The sequence below is a fragment of the Diachasma alloeum genome, unplaced genomic scaffold (genome assembly GCF_001412515.2).
Source record: "Diachasma alloeum isolate Michigan unplaced genomic scaffold, Dall2.0 Dall_scaffold_00209, whole genome shotgun sequence".
NCBI classification, from domain to species: Eukaryota; Metazoa; Arthropoda; class Insecta; order Hymenoptera; family Braconidae; genus Diachasma; species Diachasma alloeum.
In genome coordinates, this window is record NW_021680374.1 from 1,697,360 (window position 1) to 1,720,433 (window position 23,074).

The 23,074-nt window shown below is 42.5% G+C and overlaps 1 protein-coding gene across 1 annotated transcript; it reads right to left on the reverse strand.

The window, feature by feature from the left end:
• Window positions 1-1,411: 1,411 nt before the first annotated feature.
• On the reverse strand, window positions 1,412-22,269 carry LOC107036465 (dynein beta chain, ciliary). The gene is made up of 33 exons (XM_015254433.1): window positions 22,032-22,269; window positions 21,122-21,354; window positions 20,783-21,048; window positions 20,189-20,595; window positions 19,704-20,131; window positions 19,308-19,549; window positions 18,496-18,766; window positions 17,561-18,422; window positions 17,140-17,494; window positions 16,739-17,010; window positions 15,969-16,349; window positions 15,732-15,880; window positions 14,703-14,948; window positions 13,328-13,849; window positions 12,603-13,168; window positions 10,098-12,494; window positions 9,676-10,037; window positions 9,037-9,513; window positions 8,440-8,530; window positions 8,196-8,369; window positions 7,771-8,120; window positions 7,435-7,697; window positions 7,043-7,339; window positions 6,549-6,718; window positions 6,175-6,478; window positions 5,639-6,108; window positions 4,882-5,436; window positions 4,515-4,815; window positions 3,727-4,438; window positions 3,350-3,564; window positions 2,920-3,276; window positions 2,219-2,367; window positions 1,412-2,132 (listed from the first exon to the last, which is right to left on the reverse strand). The coding sequence occupies exons 1-33, from the start codon at window positions 22,267-22,269 to the stop codon at window positions 1,838-1,840; spliced, it is 13,377 nt and encodes a 4,458-aa protein (XP_015109919.1). The 3' UTR covers window positions 1,412-1,837.
• Between the last annotated feature and the right edge of the window lie 805 nt (window positions 22,270-23,074).

Here is a 23,074-nt window from a genome sequence, read left to right on the forward strand (position 1 = left end):
GGGGGGGGGGGGGGGGGCTAATGAAAACTGTGATTGGGGTTTTGGTGAGAGAGGGCGAGATCGATCCACTCGGTTCGTCGCGCGGGACAAAGGAAGCCCGGAAAGACCGGTTCGAGGCTAATCACCGAGTCGTCCGATAAAAGCCTTTTGAGAAAATTTTCCTCCTGTGGGGATACGTCGGACCCAAGAGTATATTGGATCGAATGTTCGACCCGCATCACGCCAACGTCACAAACATTTTCTTGACGAATAGGGAGGAGGAGGACTGATAATTACTTAAGGTTATCCAATACAACTTTTTCATGTAAAAAATTGGTTTCAACATTTGTAATTAACGTCAGAGTTTCCACTCACTTTCGGCAAAATCGAATTTTTTCGCCCAGTGATCGGTGATTCTGTATTTACTAACGATTCTGATGGTAATGGAGCACTGGGAGGCCCCAGAAATACAGAAATAGAATTTTTTTTTTTTTCACCTGGGGCCAAAGTGTCACATCTTGGATTTTTTCAGGGGGAAAGTCGACTTTCGGCAAAATCGAATTTTTTAGCCGGGTGAACGTTGATTCCAACTTCTTAAGCGACGGGCTATTCAGAACTCTCAAAAGTATGTGGAAAAAGTGAAACATGAAAAAATTTTTTTTTCAGTTTTTACTTTTTCTACATACTTTTGAGAGTTCTGAATAGCCCGTCGCTTAAGAAGTTGGAATCAACGTTCACCCGGCTAAAAAATTCGATTTTGCCGAAAGTCGACTTTCCCTCTGAAAAACCGGAAAATCTGTCCCTTTGAAAATCTGGAAAAAAAATTTTTTTTCCAGATTTTCAAAGGGACAGATTTTCCGGTTTTTCAGAGGGAAAGTCGACTTTCGGCAAAATCGAATTCCAAGTATTTAAGCGACGGGCTAGTCAGAACTGTCAAAAGTATGTGGAAAAAGTGAAAACTGGAAACCATTTTTTTTCACCCGGAGCCAAAGGGTCAAATCTTGGATTTTTCCAGGGGGAAAGTCGACTTTCGCCAAAATCGAATTTTTTAGCCGGGTGAACGTTGATTCCAACTATTTAAGCGACGGGCTATTCAGAACTCTCAAAAGTATGTGAAAAAAGTGAAAACTGAAAAAAAAAAAAATTTTACCGGGGGCCAAAGTGTCAGATCTTGGATTTTTTTCGGGGGGAAAGTCGACTTTCGGCAAAATCAAATTTCCTCGCCAAGTGAACGTTGATTCTATATTTACTAACGATTCTGATGCTAATGAAGCACTGGGAGGCCCCAGAAATGCAGAAATAAAACAAATTTTCTTTCTTGGATGTTTCCCGATCTGACACTCTGCCAAGGGAAAAAAATCCAGAGGTTTCATTCACATGTTTCATGCAATCCGAATAAATTTTAATAATTGTTCCTTCCATCTAACACTTTTTAATCAGCAAATGTCATTACAAATAATCAACCAAACCGACATAATTAATTTATCCAAATCCTTCGATTTCTTTTTCCATTTCCAAATGTCGTTTATCCCACACCCTTCATTATTTCCATCGACTGACGAGTAATATCTTTATACACTTTCCGCTCTCTCACAGCATTCCCCTAAAGTTGATTCAGGTTAAAATCCTCCTTTTGGTCGAGCGGGCTTTTAAAAAATGCCTTTGTTCTCTCCGTTGAAATTTACGTAAGACCAATCTCCATCTTTTTCACTTCAGAAACAACGTTTCTTCATAATTAAGGTACATCAAACTCAGGGATAATTAATTCATACCTAACGAAGCAATTTCGTAACGTCAACATTTCTGTCGGTTCGCGGCGGAAGGGGGAAAAAGTTGCGAGAATTTCGCCCTAATTGAATTAAATCTGCAGCAGAAGAGCGACACCGGCTAGAGTCCACTTTGCCGGTTTGTCCTTTGTCTTCAAATTGAAGGTCCACACATAGGTTGGCCCACGTGTTCGTGTTTTATACATTGGACACTCGTACATATTCCTCAAGTCCTGTTTATCCTGGGTTATTGCACGTACGTTGATCACTGGCAACATTGGAAATAGCTCCTTGGGTCTTGAATCCATTAATAACCCGGCTTGTACGTCCCACCGTGCGCCTTCCATGAATATTCCGTGAACGTAAGCTCCATCCCTCGGTGCTGTACTACATGGAATATTAATATTTACAGCGAACTTTAAACATTTAATCAATAATCAACACCTCGATGACAATTTTAAAACATTACTAACGTAAACTCTTCTTTGTTTTTCTTAGTTACGTCACACTGGAGACACATCTTGTCGAGAGGAAGTTCATATCTTCTCGCTGTTGACTGCATAATTGCTGTCAACAGGGATTGAGGATTGAAGAAGCCTGCCAGCCACACTGAGGACGGCAGCTGTAACATTAAACGTGAGTCTTCCCACACTTTTTCTATTGACTGTTAATTCTGGGATATCCAAGTACTTTGGCTATTTTTTCTCCTGTGAAATGCTTTCATTTGAGCCCCGTTTGACCCTGAGTTCCCGAATATTTTACAATGGATTTATTATTTAAACTTTGCACGTTTGCATTTTGATAGTGAACCGTTAAAAAACATTTTGAAAATCTGAAAACAAAATTTGGAGTTTACTTTTGGAGGAAGATTAATGAAATAATTTTAAAATTGCAATTGTTGAAAATTACGAGCATTTTCTATAAATAATTTATAAACAATTAATTTTCCACCACAAATATCACTCGTTCGGAATAGTACCAAATTTATTCATCTCCAGAATTTCCCCAGCATTCCATTACATACAAAAAAAATTTCCAAAATTTTCACCAATTTCAATGATTTATTTATAACGGCGAATGTTAACAAAACCAATAATTCCGTGCAAAATGTCCTGCGGTCTCTGCCAAACATTAAAAAATACTTGGATACCCTTAACACAACTCGACTACTCACTGCAAAGTCTGTGGACCATGTTTCCAATTCTCTCAATCGAAGCAAAAGATCCACAAACCAAGCAGTGAGCCCCAGCAACGACGGATAAGCCCTTTGTGCCCAAACTGGTGGGACCTGATCCAAAAAAAGCGCATTCTCCAAATCCTCCATGTCCGAGGTAATAGTCAATTCGCCCTTCAACCCAAGATCTAGCTCTCGTAACGATCTCTTAATCTCCCCAGTCAGACCATTCATCCTCTCGCACTCCTGAAAAGCGACGATTACGTAGGGTGTACGTTCTTCAACCTTGGCCATTATGTCAACCATATTAAACTCCTCGGGCAGCTTTTCCATTATCTCATCCAGTATTTGCTTCACCTGTTTCAAATTAATTGTCCATCACTGTCGCCGTTATCATCGCAGTGAATAATTTCATTCATTAATCTATCACCTTGTCCTCTCGTGTTGTTGTCTGCCCTCCAGAATCACCGGCGTCACGTGGCTGCATCTCGAAAACAGTTCTGAATAAATTTTCCGATGTTGTCGTAAGAAATCCAATTTCAGCATTTGGATGTAAACCGTAGAGATAGGGTGACTCCGGTGGGAGGGCTTCGTCGATGTAGGCATGGTAACCAATGAGGTCGGTACTCGGTGGAGCGGGAAATCCTTGAATGTAAATTCAACGTTTAGAAGGTCTCTTTGAAGTTAAAGATATTTACATTTCGGTAGTTGCGTAAGGAGTTGGGGCAATCGAATCGTGAAAAAAAATATTGAATCTTTCGGGGAATTAGGGCTGAGGATCAATAGAAATTTGTGGAGTGTGAGTACCAGGCGCCAGTTGGAGCTCTCCATCGACAAGTTCGGGCTGCATGAGCTCCTCCAGGTATGACACACAGAGTCTTCTGTCCCAGTCATCAGTGATGTGACCGCCGTACATGATTTCGCCAAAGAGGTACCGCAAATCCTCCCAAGGAACCCTCGCGCTTGCCTCCAAATAATTGTAGAGGACACTGACACTTATGTTGAGATCACCAACATTGAAAGGATAGATTTTGTTCCATCCTTGAGGGCCGAATTTTCGTCTCTCCGCTACGACAGCGTGGAAATAGCAGAGGGAGAAGAGGATTGCCTTGAATTCGGCCTCTTTGCTGCACATCTCTAGTGTCTCCTGAGTGAAATTGTCAAGTGCTTTGTGGAGATTCGCCTGCATCCCGGTGGGGGGCTCATTTGTGATCTTGATGGAGGACTCGAGGACTCCTTGAGGGATGATGTGCCCTGCTGGAGTGCTCGCTGGCTCGGCACTCATGAACACACGATAATTGTCGTCAGATCCCTCGGCCGCCACTTCCAGCTTCTTCTCCAACAGCGGGAGCCATTTTTTCACAAGATGAATGTTTTGGAGGATCACCCAGTGACCGGCTTTGGAGGCTATGTCCATCGCTTGCTCGGCTACGGTCTCCTGACCTTGACCGAGAGAGACGTTGTGGAAATTCTGGGCATCCGCCGAGAAACCCAAACGCCTGCCCAAGTCTTCAACATCCTGAAGTATTGATTGAAGTCAAAACTTGTGATTGTTCATTGGAAACAGATAATTATTATAGATTAGCTCATCTTACTTTGAGGGGATTGACACCTGGCGAAAGAATGAAGAAGATCGGAGTCGATGGACTGGTCTCTTCGTAGGACTTTGAAAATTCTACTGTCTTTCCTTCAACATACCGCACACCAAGTTTCTCCTCGATGAACACAGATATGGCATACGTCATTCTGTCTGGCCTCAAAGCTCTGAGCATGCATAATCGTTGGAGCGCTGTCTTATTCTTCCACTCCTGCGGAAACTTTTCGCGCTCGGGACATTCACATTCCACAAACTTCTTCCATCGCTTGGCAGAAATTTCAATATCTCGGTCTAAATTTCTGTGAAGAAGAAAGTTCATCAGCAAAAGTGGTCCTATTATTTGAAAAATATTGGCAATTGCCCACCTAAACTCATCTCTGGACGAAAGACTCCTAATTCCACCCCAGCTCGTGTTGGTTAAGAAATCAACCGGTGATGTAACATGGGGCATAATTGGGAATCTTAGCAGAAGATCCAATTCAGCCGTAGATATTTCTCTTCTGACCAAGAGTATTTGGAATGTCATTTGCGATGTGAATATCAGTTTGTCGCATTCGAACAATCCTCTCGTTGTGTACATGAAAACAGAGTACGTGATGCACTCGATGAGGTTTATCACTCTGCTCGTCACGTCTGGAGCAGGATCGGCTTTGAGAATTGCTTTCTGGAATACAACACTGAATGCCTTCAGGGAGAATTGGTATATTGGATTGATGGTGTTCAGATCGTTGAGGATGAAGTACAGTAGTGAGGCTCGTGCTGCTGCTGGACGATACAGCTCACGTGCTGCATCAATTTCTTTACTCGTACCACGAGCCTCATTCACTTTACGCTCGATCTCGGCTGCCGTTCTCTTTGTCGTCTCTAAATTCTCGACCAGGGCTGTGTCGCCCAGGACATTCTCGTCGGCGGAGGATAATCTTTGCAACAGAATTAGAGAGTTTTTTCCTTTGAAAGAAATTCATATTCTTGAAAAATCTAGACTACCTAATTGTCAAAAATCATAATTTTGTGACAAATTCAACAAAACTTTTGGGTTTTCTAAAAATATTCGGGCAACACTAGTGGAAGACAGCTTCTAAAAAGTAATAATTGAGGCAGAATGTACGTCAATTATTTTACCGAGAGAGCAACGAATCCTCCAGCCCACTCAGTGTAATCTTGAACTCATTCTGCTGTCTCGTGAGGTCGGCCTTAAGTTCCTCAAGATCCGGCCTCTCGGCCTTAACAACTTCAGCCAACAACTGATCTTCAAGTCCGTCCCTCGTAACCGTAAAATTAATTAGCGTCGTTTGCGCCTGCATCTCGGGCTTGTAGTGGGGATTTGCCAATTTGGTGTGTAAAAGAAGTCTAAATGTGGGATTATATTCAACTTCTTTATCGCCAATTTTTATCGCCCTTCCTTTCTTAATGAGATTGCGACCCAGGAGGGGATCTAATACGGGGTCAACAGCTTCACCGATGTTCTCAATGAGCACTGTAGCGCCCATTGCCAGAGACTGCTCGATAACATCCAGGTAACCACGTTGCCCTAAGCGAATTACCCTCAACTCATCGCCGTATTTTTGCTTGATCCACTTGATCCCCTGGAGCTGATTGACGAGTAAATTATTCAGAAGAGCCTCACGTGATTACTTGAAACTAAATTAGAGACGTACCTGGGGATCAATCATCAGAGGCCAACGATCAGAGTTGGACAGAATAGTCGCATTTTCCGTGGACATTCTGTCATTCGGCAAGCCCTCGTTATTCCACTTGGCAATTTGCGTGTCATTTGTCAATAGCGTTAGAACATCAAGCCCATCTGTTATGGGAATGACTGGATCCAGTGTTTTAACCGCCGGTAACCACTGCTTGTTCAACAGATCTTGTCTAAACGTTTTAGTAAAACAACCGACGTAGGAGATGAATGCGGTAATTAGGAGTACATCGCCCGGTAGAGTTGAGCCTTGATGCATCAGACTAATAATTTAAACACTCAATTAAACATCTCCACGTCGTGATATTGTACCACGGGGATAATTTGGCTTACTTAGCTACTGAATCTGCCCAGCGTACGTTCTCCGAAGCGAGACCCCCGACTAATCGATTGGCAAGGGCGATAATTGCGTTAGTAGCGTCTGCTTCCTGCTGGCACTTGAGTTTCTCCGCAGTTGCCTGCTCAAAGTCCGCTGTGAGTTTGGCTAATTGCTCCTCTAATGACTGCACAAACATCGAATATGTATCGTATGATAATTTCGCTCAGAACTATTGCAGCAGCGAAGTGGTGAAACGAGTCGATTTTTACTATTGGCCAGTTTTTAGTGAATATCTCGGAATCTAAGGGAGATAGCCAACTTTTTGTCAATACCTGTTTTGTAGCACTCAATTTGCTCTAGAAAAAAGGTTATTAGGAAAATTCCGTTATCTCCTTTAGGTTCGGAGATATTCCTGAAAAACTCATCTAAGGGACAAGTCAACTTAAACCGTTTTAGAACTTCGCTACTGATTTCCATCGATTGATTCAATTTTTTAAAAACATTTTACAGCAACTTTCCGCTTGATAACACTGAGTTTGTCTTGTGCTGCTGCCAATTCGGCGTTCGCCTGCGCCAGGGCTTTTCTTTTGGGCTCAACATCGCAGAATACTTCGTAGAATTTGATGATGTTGATGACCCAGGCGCACAGACCCGCAGCTGCTGCTGATTTTGATCTTACAAATTCCGGTTCAAACTCGGAATCCTTGAGATAGGGCTGTATTGCTTTGATAACTTCGGGATGAATGTTCTCCTTGTCATAATTGATAAGTGCATCGAGAAAGGCATCAACCTTTGCCATGACAATCTACAGGGGGGATTATTTGGCGGGTACCATTAGAAAGTTCACAGGACATTTTAATTAGTTATAGAATGTACGACATGGCATTAAAGCAAATGTACCTTGGCGGCTTTCCAGCTCCTGTCCTTTGGCACTTTGCCATCCGGCGCTAGGAGGACCATTACGGCGGCAGTGACGTTGGTCACAGCACCCGGAGGAGAACCAAATGACTTTAATTCCGTCAGATTTGCTTTATTAAGTGTGTTTAAAGCCTCTTGCGCAGCGAGTAGTGCTGGCTCGGCCTTCAGCAAATCCGCTTCGCAATCCCTCTGTTTTTTTAATACCTCTTCAGCAATAACTGCCACTTTCGATTCCTCCTCGTCAGCTGTACAGTTTCAATGTCAATAATTAATTCGTCGGGATTTTTAAAGTTCGGGATTTTGTCTTATTCTACAAACCGAGGGCTTTTTCCCGCTGCACTTTGGCCGTTTCAATTCCTACAATTTCAATGAGCGCATCGGCCGCCTCGTTCTTCTCCTTCAATTCAATCTCCTGTACCGCCAGTTTCTCCTTCAACTGATCAACTTGGGCCGCTGTTGATTTTAACTTTGACAAACCATTTTCCAGCCGCTCTATGCGACCCCTTAATTCGCTCGTTTTAGCTTTAAGAAGTTTAGTGTACAAGCTAATTTGTTCCAGGAATGACTTTGGTGTTGTATAATTGTAACGTCTCTCTCCCGCCAAATAGGCACGGCTCGCTGCGTTAACGGTTGTGTGAGCGTGTGCCATGAACTTTGCCGCTGACTCTCTAAAATATTATTTGACGCCTCGTCGATTACCCCAGACACAGTAATTGCATGACTAAAACTCTCGTTTCTCAAACCTGAATCCTTCGGGTAATTCCACAAGCTCCTCCAGAAAACGCTTTGACACTGACATCAGAGCTTCCTGGGGCCACTCGTGAAACCAATTGATCGCTGTGCAATTTATTATCGCTGGGAATTTTCGGGATCGCACACGGAGGGTGGAGCCCACCGGGGAAAAACATAAAACCACCCTGAAAATTGGAGATTGGGAATTTTGCGATAAGACTGAATTTTTTATTGTTGATTATTTATTTTTTGTACCTGAGCTGGCGTCTCACACGATCGATAAAGAATTTCCAACAGTTCTCGCGCGTATCCAATATGCCGGCCCCTTTGACTTCATTTCGCACACCTTCAATTGAAATTCAGTATCAGAACGTTCTCGGGGCAGGGGGCAGTGCACTGTTAGAAAATTACTCTTGAAATTTCAAGTGGAAAAGCTTGAAGTTTTTAACAACGACAAAGTTATGGGAAATTTCTGTAGAATTCTTCATTGATGAATCAGTTAATTTCTTGAATATTCAAGTAATTCTCGATTTTCAGGTCCATACGGCACTGAAAAACCTTGAAAATTTGGAAAATTCAGGCGATAACTTCTCTGAATTTTCAATCTATTGAAAATTAAATTATATTTGATGTTAAGTATTCACGGTGAGTTTGAAAATTCAAGCTTTCATTGAAAAATCAATGGTTCTTTAACCTGAAAACCCCAATTTTCTTAAATTTTCAAGATTATTGAGAAATTTATTGAACGTTTCCATTCGAAATTGAATTTAATCTCACAACATTGAAAATTCAGATGACATTGTGACTGAAATTTCAAGAAATTTCCAGCAGTGCGGGACGAATCTACTTTACCAGCGATTATATTCTCAACCTCATCCTCAGGGAATAAATCCGGCACCTCGCCAGACGCTAGCATATCATTGATTAGAACGAGAAACTGCTCGTTCGGTACCTGCGCGTCAGTCATGAGAAACATAATCCCAATATTTTTCATTCCCGATTTGAGATAGAGGCCTGCAAGCTCGATTTTAAGATCAAGAACGCCGTAACCTTTTCTCAGTTGAATCTGGAAAACTTCTAGGGAGCTTATGAATGCGGACAAACGAGAGAGGCTTTGTTTTCCGGAGCCACCGACGCCGACTAACAAGGCACTTCCCCTCGGGGACTCCAAAATCCGATTAATTCGGCACACATGCATCATTGCGTCTTCGAAGAGGACTAGGTTCATTGCGGACACTAAGTCGTTGTAGCTGACGAGGGCTTCTGACAACAGGCGATGTAAAGTTGCCCAGTTTTTTATTGGCATGTACTTTGGCTCACCCACTCCGCCTGGAATAGTACAATTATGAAATCATTTTTATGATGCGCATCATAATTCATTAATTGAGGTCGACTCATGAGATTTTGATCAAATATCGCGACGTTTCGATTAAAATGTAGTCTTCATGATGCTCTAGAAATTTTTACGATAGTTTACACCGAGAAAATTACCAGCGAAATGACAATAGATATTTGGTCTTTCGAGCACAGCCCCTTCATCAATCTCCTCTGTATTCTTCTTCAAAACGTCAATCTGCATTTTTCCAAAATTATCGATGTCCTTTTCATCGGTGAGTTTATCCCCATAAACCCGATACGTTTCGTGCATCCACAAACGAATGAGGTCCGTTGGGCACTGCAGACACTCATTTCCACTGAAGAGTAAACCTTGGAAGCAGTTTGATAGATCACGTAAATTGAAAATGTAATGGAATTTAGTAGCCGTAGGGAGGAACACCTGGGTGCAACGATTGTGAAGTTGGAGAGTGGCCTGGACTATCGGATTACACATTTCCGTGACGGAGAGGGGGAATCTGAGGCCAAAAAATTCGAGTTAATGAACAGAAAGGGTTAATCGAGGAAGTTTCAATCACCTGTGTTCCAAATTCGCCAAATGCTGGGAGAAAATTGACGAGTAGATGGTCATCAGACACTCATGATTCGGAAAGCTGACAGCAAAGACAGCGAAATGCCTTTGCAGCCTAGGGTTTATTGTAAATGACCCAGCAGTTGGATTCATGCAGCTCACATACTGACAGTTATGAATGTCTTTCAGCGTCAATTTGGTCCTGTCGTACCAGTGGCCATAATCAAGATGTTGTCTGATTAGTGTGTGAGGTTGAACAGTGCCATAGGCATCAACCTCAGGCATATTGAGATCGTCAATGAAATAAATTAATGTTTTGTTTCCTGGAGGTCCATAGTTCCTTCCTGCCTTTTTCTCCAACGGCTTCTCCAGAATTTTCTGGAGCATCTCCGAAGAAGTATAAAAATTGAAAGGAACATTCGCCACCGCGTAGTTCTCAGACAACTGGAGAAGCTTCTCGGAAACCAGAACTGTCTTCCCACATCCAGCACCACCGACCAACATCACAGGGTGTTTCTCCTCCATCAAAAGATCAAGAAAATACTTGATCCTGATTGACTCAGACGTGTAAACCAGGGCAGCTTGCAGAGGCATGTCAGGGTCTAAGAAGAACTGAGGAACGCGCTCCGACCAGGGGGTGAAGTCCTTGGTTTCTGGATCGATGTAATAATCGAAAACAGTTCCCTGCGTCGGGAATTTGATCTGCTTGAACTCATTGACCCACCACTTTGTGAACTCCACCCTGTAATCCACCGTTTGATCCTGGAACATGGCCGAGCCAAATGCCCACACGGCAGCAAAGACGAAGTAGAGTTCGTAGTGGTCTTTGTTGAAGTCGTTGTTTGTCGTTAATTCCGGCTTCAGCAGACAGCTCAACAAGTGACACAGCATCTCTATGTGCGCCATTTCGGCGATGGGGGTGATTTTTTTGAATCGCGTGCGCATTGTGTCCAGGCAAATCGGAATATACTTGTCGAAAAGCATCACGAGGTTCGACTTCTCCGCGGGAATTGTTCTCGTTTCAATCCAACTCGTGACGTAAGGATTCCACCCTAGGTCCTGGGGATTGATGTAGAGAATCCCGGCTCGTGACACCGTTGCGGGTGTTGCAGTCCGCAAATTCGATATTTCGAAGAGGAGTCTCATTGCAGGTGTCAGGGCAATCCTCTCGTTGCTGGCCAGAGTGAGGATTTTGTTGTCGTCCATCACTGTGTTCAGGGACTCGATCCACATCGGATCAATGTCACCATCGAGAATTATCCACTTTGGGTTGTCCCCACCCAGGTTCGCTTGGTCCCTCATGATCACCGAGAACAATCCGTCTTTCCACTCTCTCGTCGCGGGATTAATTATGCCAAAGAGGTCGTCATTGGTCACGGCTTTTGGATTTAAATCAGTGTAAATAGGCTTGCGCTTGATGTTCTGGTAAGTTCGGAAGAGTGTTCGCCACACTTGAGTCTTTCCAGAACCCGCAATTCCTACTATGAACACTGAGTGTCTGACTTCCAGCAGTTCTTCCAACTGCACGACTTTGAGAATGAAGCCGTCTTCAGGTTGTAGAAGTAGATCAGCAGCCGCTTGTTTCACGGTTTTCTCAAACTCCACGTCGCGTTTTCGGGGGACATCCAAGGCGGGGAATAGATCGGCAATGAGTCCCATGAATACTGGAAGGTCATCGGACACAACTTTTGGGATGTTGAAGTCTCGAAGTGCTCTCATCAGCACTTCCTCCTCCGGTCTACCGGGCTCACCTCGTTTTAAACTGCCCGCAACCACGAGCACTGATTTTATCGCCCTGAGACCCCAGTCGTAGTGATCCTGCTTCGACAATAACTCCTTGCAGAGTGTGTAGAGAGTGATGAATTTACGGGCTAACACTTTGGCGTCTTGGAAGCCCTCGGCCACCAACATGATTTCACAGATCAATTCAAAGTCAGGTACGACCATAGCACAGGGTCTGAAGAGCGCTTTTAAATTCTCGGGTAGTTCCGTACGTCCTGCATAGCCAGGATTCATAGTGATGAATATACCAACGCTGGGAGTGAGGGCGATTATTTCCCCCATAAAGTTGAATTTCTGCTTCTTGTCTCTAATTGCATCTTGAACCGATTTAACCTGAACAGCCACCACCGACAATACCTCGACGGAAATTCTGTTGAACTCATCGAAACACCCCCACGCCCCCGTCTGAGCGAGACCTTTATAGATATTGCCGCAGGATTTGTAGTCCATTTGCTCGGAGCAGTTGAATACATAGACCATTATTCCCAAAGCTCTTCCAAGATCTTTAGTTGTTTCAGTTTTGCCAGTACCTGCGGGACCCGCTGGCCCTCCTCCCATCACCAAGTGAAGGGACTGGGTCAGAGTAATGTAACATCTGTCCGTTAGAGGTGTAATCACGAGTCTGCACAGAAATATAATAAAAGTGAGGATATTTTTTACGACTGAAACGTGATATTTTTGTATATCTCATCGCAAATACTCTGCGGTTTCATCACCAATGTTTTATTACCTCGGGGTATTCCCCAGATACTCATGAGAATATCGGAACTGAGCATCGCAAATATTAGCAAAGCAATCTTTCTCTTTTTCATCCCATCGGGTTCGCAGTTGGCTCTGCCATTGGAATGCCTGCGCACTCTCAACCTTTGCCTGAACAAATTTTCCAACTACATCTCTCGAGTGTACGTCTATGGTACATATGGTCATTATTTTTTGTCTGTCTTGTTTCGTCAGCTCGCCGAGCAGCAATGATATCAAGGTGCTCAGCTGATTAATCTGCTTTTTCAGGTAATCTTTTAAGGAATTATCGTAGCCCTCCTCAAGTCTAGCAAAAGCCATGTTGACTTCCGTGGTCCACCAAATTTGGGTTCCACAGAGAGACACTTGAGCTGGATAATCGAAGAGCCACTGTTCCCTGGGCTTCTCCTCGTATATGACCACAGCCTCACTCATGTAGAAACGAATTGTAACTCGCATGGCTTCCTGCAGACGATTTAGCCACATTTCTACTGGCCCCTCGCACACCATCTCGTAGTTGGCAAATAACACGTATTCACCGTCCTTGGCGTGCATTCCCTCTGTAACAACACTTTGTAAATAATCTTTATCCAAAATTGGTGAAATCTAAAATTTTAAGACTACCAAAGTAATTCGGCAAATAAAAATCAACTAATAAGAAGCAAAAGCTGTTCTCTCGGCTCTTTGCTCTCTCCCTGTTCTAGGATTATTACCGACTCCGGTTCTTTTGTTCCCAGTTTCGATGAATTTCAGTCTTGCCATTGAATCGAAAAGTTTGGTGAGATGACGAGCGACAATTTCCGGCTGATTTCCGTTGGACAGAATATCTAATAAATCGCTAGAAGATACAAAGTAAAAACGTGGGAAAGCTAAACGCTTGGTTTCCAGATATTCAGCTAGTGCCTTTTCACAAAGGACTAATTCCTTTTGCAATGTATCTAGTGATGCAGCTAAGCCATCCCTATTGGTGGCCTCTACGACATTCGGTGTTTTTGCCATTTCCTGGGTCATTTGTTTGAATTTCTCGTCGATTTTGTCGAAACGATCGGCGTCTACTGGCAACTGCTTTCGAATGTCCTCCGATGACATGAAGATACTCTCAAGGTGTAACCACGTTCTCTGTACTTCAAACCATACTGTTGTAACCTGATCAGCAATACTCAGTTTCTTCTGCCACGCCGATACCTCTCCCAAAAAGTGAGCGATGAACTTAGAGGTGATTAAATTTTGCAGTTGAACCTAGAGAAATGAAATTCCTCAGTTAATTTGGCGGGTTTTTGGTTGCATGTCATTTAATCTAGGTAAAAATAATCCTGAAAAATTGATACTAGTGGAAAAAAGAACGTCAACGTTAAATTTTAGCCGAAAAAGGAGAAAACATGGAAAAAAAATTAATTACACTGTTGAAAATTTTCTTCTGAATTTTCCGCGTCAAAATCCGGACATTTTTATCGTGTTCTAGTTCCACGAAATTTTTTTAAGGAAATCTTGTCATTGAAAATTCAAAATTTCGTGGAAAAATTGAACAGAACTGTAAATTTCCGTTTTATTTTTCCCTGAAAATGAATAGAAAACCAGAAACTTCAGGGAAATCTATTCTTTAATTTTCGAGACAATGACACTGAATGCGATTAAAATTCAATGCAATGTGACACTTAAAATTCATATTAGATTGGAAATTCAAAAAAATTAAGGAATTATCGTCTGTATGCCCCTGAAAATGCTAGAATTTTCCTGAATTTTCCGTGAAACCTGAAATTTCATTATTTTTCTTCTTCTAAATCGCATTCAGTGTCACTGTCCTGAAAATTGGCAGGCCAAGATAATCCTAAAAAATTGATCCTAGTAAAAAAGGAACATCAACGAGAAGTTCTAGAAAAAAAACGGAAAAAAATGTAACAAAGCCGATTAGGAATAAGAATCGTCATAAATGTATTTAATTTCACAACAGATTATGCGCGAATTATAAACACGGAAATATGAAAAACAACGAGAATATTCCAAAGATTAAAACTAAAAAACCTTCGAATTGATGCACCATTTTCCAGGATTATTCCATCTAAAACCACTTGCATAAACATTAAATGATAACCTGATTTTCCTCTAATGTTTCAATTAATTCCTCGCTCGCTCTTAATAGAGTGGCACCAGTGCGTTGATGCAGCTCAAGTTCAAATTCCATTGCCGACCAGGTAGAATTTAATTCCCTAAGATACTTCTCCATAGACATTTCTTTAACAGCTTTATCCACAATGTTCTTCACTTCGTCCTCGCACTCGTGCAAATTAAGTTCGAGTAAATCGGCCAGTGTAGTTGTATCATCCATCACAAAACGAACCTGATGTAAAATAATCACTTACACTCAGCAACTTATTTTCCCTCATTTGCCATCCATCGAGCTTGGTGCCTGCAGTACAATAGCGAAGTGCTTCGAATGCTGTGATAGAATGGAATGGGGCGAGGTGAAATGACAAAACAACAAGCACAACTGTTGTGTTAAATTGCTTTATTACGGATGAGATGATGAGTGAGTACAGTTCATAAATGATACATTACAATGATTTATCGAATTAATCATTCATCATGCTTGCGTAAATTGATGGATGAGTGCACATTGTCTGTGGCGATGTGAAACGAAGTAAATTGATTCATCTATTAATATCATACACTCAAATGATATCTCCACTCATTGAAAAAACTAATCTATCACTTATCATTTCATGGATTATGACTGATTCAATGAAGACTGCATTGAGAGAAAAAAATATATCGTGCGCTTATGTACAGTGAACTTACTGTTTCTTCAGGTGTCATATCGCCCAGTCTCTGTAACACCGATAGCATATTTACAGCAGTGCAACTATCGACTACGATACGTGTCCGTATAACGTAGTCATTGATTAACATAACTTGATATAATTAATGAAAAAAAAAAATTAATTGTAATTATACTTAGTAGCTAAAATAATCGTAAGAAGTATCGTTTTGGAAGCCCCAGATTAAATAAATCAGCCTCGTATGACAGGCACATTTAAGGCACATTTGGGGGGGGGAATTCAAGGGCAATTCCGTCTTGAAATTAAGCTCAGGGGTCCACCGGTCTCGTGCATCGTTTGGATACCTTTGTACTATTCATCAGCTGTCGCCAATGTCTCTCCCTTATCGCTGGATTCTGTAGCTCACCCACAGCGCGCAGTGATGTCAGCATGTTTTTAATAGTCGCCTCCAGTGATACGTAAACGTCCCAAGGTCGCATTTCCTTGTCAAGTGCTGGCATTAATATTACCATTAAGTACTTTCACATGGTGTACGCTGAATTATTGAATAAATTCGGAGAGGGGAGTGGGATATGAATTACCTCGTATCTCCTTGGCAAATTTTTTACACTCGATATCCATATTCTCAACGTCAATCTTCCTCCATGGCGTTGTTTTCCAGCCCTCTATGCTGCTTCGTACAATGGACACGTAGTCCCACAGTTGTTTCAACATCCTCAGCTCACGTCTGCATTGTTTCAGTTGTTTGAATTCCGGCACTGTCACCTCAAATAGCGAGGCTGACTCCTGAATGTCACTCATTTGGCGCTCGAGCATACATATCTCCTTGTCTGCCTCGTCCAGTAGGCTGTAAACGTTCTTGCACTCGAATTTGAAGCAGCTGTAGCGACGAAACGCTTCACGGTAGAGGCCGATTGTTGTGTCGAATGCTGATATCCTAGCGCGAATTCTTGATACTTCACCTGTCGTGCAGAATTTTTTTTTATTTACGGCGATTTTTTATAGCGTAGGTAAATAGGTGGGGGACAGAAAAAATTATATGGATTTTTTTAAAGATGAGAGGATATCTCTAATTCGATTGGATGATTGAGAATGAAGATTGATGTAGTTAATATACATGATGATTTATAAATTTATGCTACGTTTTTGTTGATGTTTGTTCAAAATATTTTCGTTTTTTAACGTTTGAAATTCTGAAATTTCTTGTTAAAAGAAATTGAAAATTCTTAAAATTCAAAATTCTTGAAATTTGAAATCTATAGTTATGGTTATTGTGAGACCTATGACTCGAGTCAAATTATAGCCAAATAGATCGATATATTTTTTTGTCTTCATTGAATCAACTATTGACCTGCTTGTAAAGGTGCAACTTGTTGCTTAACCATCACCGCCAATTTCTTGGTATTGGCCCACTGTTCTGGTAATTCCTGGAGAAACACATTCACCTCTTCCGGTATATCTTGATCATAGAACTTCAGCAGTTCAATAGTTTCTTGCAGTGGTTGAAACATTTCATCTGTCGTTGGCTGGCGCTCCTTCACTTGCATTAAGAAACCCATGACACTGACGAGACCCGTGTAATCGCCGGGTAATATCTGCTGCAGCAGACCCTCGTCCGCAAGTCTGCAAGCACATTAACAAGTTCTCACACAACAAATTGGGGGAATCCCCGCCCCTAATGTGTATATATATCCCGTACTCTCCCGACAGGCATTTTTCACGCTTATTGTATCATACAGACTGTAATCTCACCGAATGAAATTTCCCAAATCGGATAGACTGCTTGTAACGCGCTCCACTAGGTGTTTCTTGAACATACTGGACCATTTGCAAACGGTATTAAGGAGTGACTGCTTGAAGGGTCGAAGGTTGACGCGAAACCAGCCGCAAAAGACTCGAAACGGCGTCATCTCCTCAATTTCAAGATAGAGACCCTCGTAAAGGTCGATTTGCTCGCGAAATTGCTCCATGCGGGGAATGCACTTCGGAGGTGCCTTGGGATCCAACAACGCTATCATCTCCATTTCATCTATTGTCAGCTGACGGCTGTACTCTAAAAACTGCTGCATCACGATTTCTCTATCCTCGAGCCACAGATACGCATAACCTAAAGATCATTCCTTGAATACAAAACTTCTCAGACTTCGTAACATGACAAAAATTAATGATTAACCTTCGAAAATTCCGCAGAATTCAGTAGCTTCATCAATGGCCCTAGTTACCCCCGCCAAAATCTCATTCTTCATAGCTTTGATATCATCATCCTGCTCCAATTCAACAGCATACCCCTCGGCATCGGGTTTCAGTCTCTCGACCAGTGCAGCCATACGAATAATATCCTCCAACAATCCCGCAATCAACTGCTCCAGTCCTTCCGGATCATCCGGATCCAAAGTTGGCTCAAAATATAAATCGGGTTCTCTGAGTTCGAGTTTAGCTTCTAGAACGGGCTCATTGTGCGTCGCCGGATCCATATTCTCGGATAAATAACTGAGGCAACATCCAACTGATTTACGAAGGGATTCGGTCACGATATCATCTACGTACGTTACATACTCCCTCCACGGTTCTCCCCCATCTCCGGTGATTTCGAATAACACTTCATTCTCCTTTAAAAGTCCATGAATCTGCTCGGCAGCTCTTTGAATATCTGCATATCGCTTGGCAATATTTTCAGCCCTATCTTCCAACGAGAGGAGAGCATCTTTACGACGATCTTTACGTTCAATAAGAGGAGTTTTCGTCCACGGCTCCAATATCCCCCGTATTTTCTCCACATTTGCTTGAATGGCTTTTAATCTCTTCCACAGACCCTGAACTAGACCCCCTAATTCATTTATGTAATCAGGAAGTCCCTCTGATTTCCAACACAATTCTTTCTCCCCTCGTGTAATCAGCGAATCAATTCTCGCTACTTCCAACTCGATTAAATTGTATTCCACTTGTCTCGATGTACGTCGGATGTCGTTGTAAGCTGTCACTGTGGCTCCCAGGAGGGTGCGAAATTTCCGGAACGTTTCTGCTTGCTCTGACACCTGAAACGGAGCGCAATAGTCTCTTGCTCTCGATTTATTTGCTGAATAAATGTATTCCGGGGTGGAAACTGACCTCAGAGGCAATTTCCGGGATATCTGCGTGCGCCACTTGCTGCAGGTAGCTCACTTCTTTCAATACGGCTAATAATTCGTGGTCAAAGTTCACCATTAGGAGAATGGAGCCTCTGTCGCGGGTTAACAAAGTCCTTTGCAGACCGAATTCGATTATTTGGGGGACTGCTTCGGCCCATTCCAGGAAGAGCATCTTTTCCTTTTCGTTCAACATCTCGAGGAATCTCTCGTAACGAGCGATCACAGTCTCCCCTTCCTTGCTCTCAACTATTCTGTAATTTATTTTTACATTTCGTGAATTTTAACTTGATACGTTTTCATTGTCATTCTGATCGAGCACTTCACGCTGATAGACTGATTCGTTTATTGCAAACGAGATTCGTTGGCTATTAACGAATATGTGGAGAATGTTGGCCAAATGACTTCGTCAATTTTTTTCATCATTTGGACATTAGTAATTTCGCCAATTCGAATCGGCTAATGACCGCAGAGGCCAATTACTGAAGAATAATTATTAACGAATGGTAGAGTTGAATATGACCAAATGAATATTCGTTGATAGTTAACGAATGGTTCACTTCAAAGGTGAAAATCGAATCAAACAAGCCTCAAATATGCATTTGTTGACTATCAACGAATGAACATTTGGTGAGACCGAATGGATCCTCGTCTCCAACCAAATCCATTTGTTAACAACAACTAACTCACCGACAGTGTAAATAACCCTCATATGGGTTCTATACTATAAACCAAAAAAAAAAAAAAAAAAAAAACAACTAATCCTTTCTATCAGCGCAGTAACTCGATACTCACGATTTCTGTAGTGTCTTGAAACACTGCACTGGAAGATGGATTCTCTGTCTGAGCATACTCGTAAATCGTAGGGCGGCAGCGAGGGGAGGAAGGTCACCCATAGCACCGCGCGTACCACGATTGAACAGCACCTCCACCATTGTCAATTCGTTATTCAGCAGTTGGTATATCCGGGAGTAACGGTCCATGAACTGCTTACGAATCATCGGTCGATCCAAGACAGTACCGCCGATATTGATCAGCTGCAAAGATCGTAAAATCGTTGCCATAAACTTTAGCCCGAGGATATATCATCCGTATTTTTCAAAGACAATAAAGCAAAGAAGTACTAAAGCTAACCGAGAGAGAAAGGAAAAATAAAAAAAATACGTAAAAAGAATGAGAGATGGGAGAGACCTTGAAAGCACTCTCCAAATTGCTACAGTCGTCGAAAGCCTGGCAGAGAATAGCAGCGAGTTTGCTGTCGAGATCGGTGATTGATTCACCAAACTTGGCACAGTCAACAGCGAAGGACTCGTCGTCGGGTTCGAGGACGTCACTGGCTCTCGCTGAGAACGATGCAAAGAGCGCCTGGAACTCCTTGAAAACGCCAACAATCCTAGCGCTGAGAGAGCGACCCAGTACGCCGCCAATTTCAATTTTTTCGAGTTTTGAAAATTCGATTACGGTGTTGAAGAGCCACTCGATGTCAGATAGTCTCTTCAGAAAGGCGTCGAGACGTGTGAATACGGCGGAGGAGTTGAATGTCCAGGGGGGACTGTCTTCCTTCAAGCCGGGCTGATGTTTGGCCCTTTCAAATTGATATTTGAACTCCTCCAGAATGCCTAATCACACCAATAATTACTCAGGATCACTTGATTGTCGAGACGATTAATATTTACCCTTTGATATCTGTACTCGCTGCAGTGCTTCATCAACGTCACTCTGGAAAATGGACGAAGGATCGAGAAAACGTCTCGCCTGTTGTATCAACAGGTTGGATATCTGTCTAAACATGATAATCAACTTTGTTGAATTTTGGTAATAACGTGACTTTGCCCAGGCCAAGCCGACTGAGTGGATAACAGTGGCCATCACTGGCTTAACCTCGGAAAAGTCAATTTCCTCAATGGCTTTGAAGCATCTCCTCAGTGGCGTCAAGTACAGTGATATCTCTTTGGCTTCAGCGAGCGATGAGACGACGTTACTGAATAGTGTGCGAAAACAGGGATAGTAGGCGCTGTCTGTTTTCTCGAGGATTATTGCCATTTTTCTCACACGATCCTCCCGGAGTTGGTCGAAGATGTACCTGTCGAGAGGACCACACTGATAGACTGATTCATTCATTCCAAACGAGATTCGTTAACTATTAACGAGTGAACTTTTGGTGAATCCATTCGTTAACAATAACTAATCCTTTCATCAGTGCACAATTCCCCCATCGTAACTTGGGATTCCATAATCTCAAAACAGTCAAATAGAAAGGAAGAGTTAACCTTAGGTTTGTCAAACGCTTCGACCAGAACTCCAGTTCAGACGTCGGCGTGGGGTTCTGTCCATTCTCAAACGCAACACTCGAGTCCTGGGTGACAACGTCATTGACCAAGTAAGCCCACTTGATGACGACCCCTTCGATAGCGCTCTTCAGGTACAAATCCGCGGCCTGCGGCCCCTCCTCTGTCACCAGCCGCTCCACCTCCGTTACTTTCTCCAACCCCGCCGGCATTGGAAGAACCGTCTTACCATTCACCTGACCTTTGACCTACATCGTCAATCATCATTGTTAATAGATAAACGCATGAAGTCTAAATTTAGTTATTGAAGCGTGCGCTCGCCTGATACAGTGTTCCTCTGATGGAGTGAACGTGCCTGCAGATGTCTTGCACAGCAACTTCTGGTAAGTCTTTGTGATTCTCATGCTTGCTCAGTAGCGGCGCGTAGATGTTATCAACTAAGGTCGCGAGTTCGTCGACAACCCTATTTGAAAAATCACCCACTATCAGCATCGCCGCGCAACTGTCCACGTCCTTCGGGACTGGTGTCATTCGCGTTTTCACTGCATATGTTCCTTAGGAAAATAATAGTTCATTTTAAAGTCTTGATTACCTTGGAATTTTGTGAAGAGGGACGGGAGAGAGTGATAAGAACATCCGGAATGCGGAGGAAAAATTTCTAATTATTGCACTAATTTCTAATTATTGCATTAATTTCTCAATTATTGCACGGAGAGAAATATTCCGTAATTCCGGAGCGGAATGTGGTTGTAGGAAATTTTACGGAACTGTCACGGAATTTTTCCAGAGCGTTCCGTACTTTTGACCTGAAACTCCTGAAAAATTGAGATATCGTTACTTAAATTTTCCGAGTCGATTCTGTAATCGGTGAGCGAATTGTGAATTCCGTAATTTTTACTGAACGTTTCCCCCCGTGTGGTCGATAAAATCATTTTGAATTTGAAAATTTAAATTGATGGTTATTGTTATAATCAAAAAATTGGTGAGGTATGTTACCAATTGACTTATTAAAAATTTAACTGTAATTCAAAATTTCGATTATGCGGATGTCTGATGGCGACATGTTATCATTTGTGAAAATTTTCTTAAATTATTTGTGAATGTTAAAAAAAAATGCTTCAAAACAGCGGCATGTGTGGATGCAAAGCGACGAAAAAACTTTTGCGTTGCAACATCAAGAGAATAAAAAATCGAATAATTTCGTGACGACCTCCTACGCTTGTTTTACTACCTTTCGTTCTCTGACAGGGAATGGGAAAACTGCAGGAGGCCACAAGCTGAGCATTCGGTGTGAGCACAACGAATATCGCAGCTGGATAACAATTATCCAAAAAATCCAGAACAGCATTCCTGTACTCCTCCGTAAGCAGTAGTCTCCCCCATTTCTCGGGCTTCAATTTCAATGATTTCTGGACACAGAGGCCCAGATACTCCAGCCGATGATCAGTTGGAGACTCTGGACCCGCCATCACCAGTTCACCTCAAGAATCACAAAGAAATACGAGTGTAAATATCAGGCTCATCGCAGGGAAAAATATTCTACCATCTTCGAGACCCAATAGTCGAAACAGAACTGCTTGTTCCGACGAAAATCGTTGATGTCTTTGGGGTAAGGTCGCCTGTCGACCCTATTGTCACGGAATCCCCTGACGTTGCACGCGATTATATTCACCCCAGTGGCAGGCACCAAGCGTCTTCCAAAGGCTCGTATATGATATCAAGTTTAATAACATCGTTATCAGCATCCAAAAAGTCGAGGGAATTGAAATTACGTGCCTCCCCTACCCCAAGTTGATGTTTTAGCCGAGTGATTGCGCATTTGCGGAGTGACCGTAGTGCAACTGGCAGCCGTGGATAATCCAGGCAGTAACAAATAGCACCAGAATGTCACCCTGTGCCACCCGTATTTCCTCATGAAACTGGAAGTCACAATTTACGTCACGTAATATTCATAGTCTGTTTTATGATCATGGAATTGAGGATCGATGGTGGGTAAGGACGAGAAAAAATTGTTTGGTCTGACTAAAACAGTAGTCGACCTACAGCCGTTGGAATAAGTCATGAAAGTGCGCAATAACAGTGTTTTTAAAAATTCAGCGGAGCTTTTCTTCATTCTCGGTGAGTCGCAGACTGAATTTTTCACCCGAAGAATTATGAATCCATTTCTTTTTGCCGAATGTCGAGTTGTAACCAAATTGCCGAAGCTCCCTACAACTTGGTGGAGATGGGAGCAGAGCCAGTAACAAAAGAATAACTCCCAAGGGTCGAACCCCC

Coding starts and splice junctions, on each gene's coding strand:
- LOC107036465 (XM_015254433.1), bottom strand. CDS start 22,269: ATGGCGGGTCCAGAGTCTCCAACTGATCATCGGCTGGAGTATCTGGGC. Junction 6,719..7,042: donor TTATCAAGCGGAAAGTTGCT/GTAAAATGTTTT, acceptor ATGTTTGTGCAG/TCATTAGAGGAGCAATTAGC. Junction 6,109..6,174: donor CTCTGATGATTGATCCCCAG/GTACGTCTCTAA, acceptor CTCGTCAATCAG/CTCCAGGGGATCAAGTGGAT.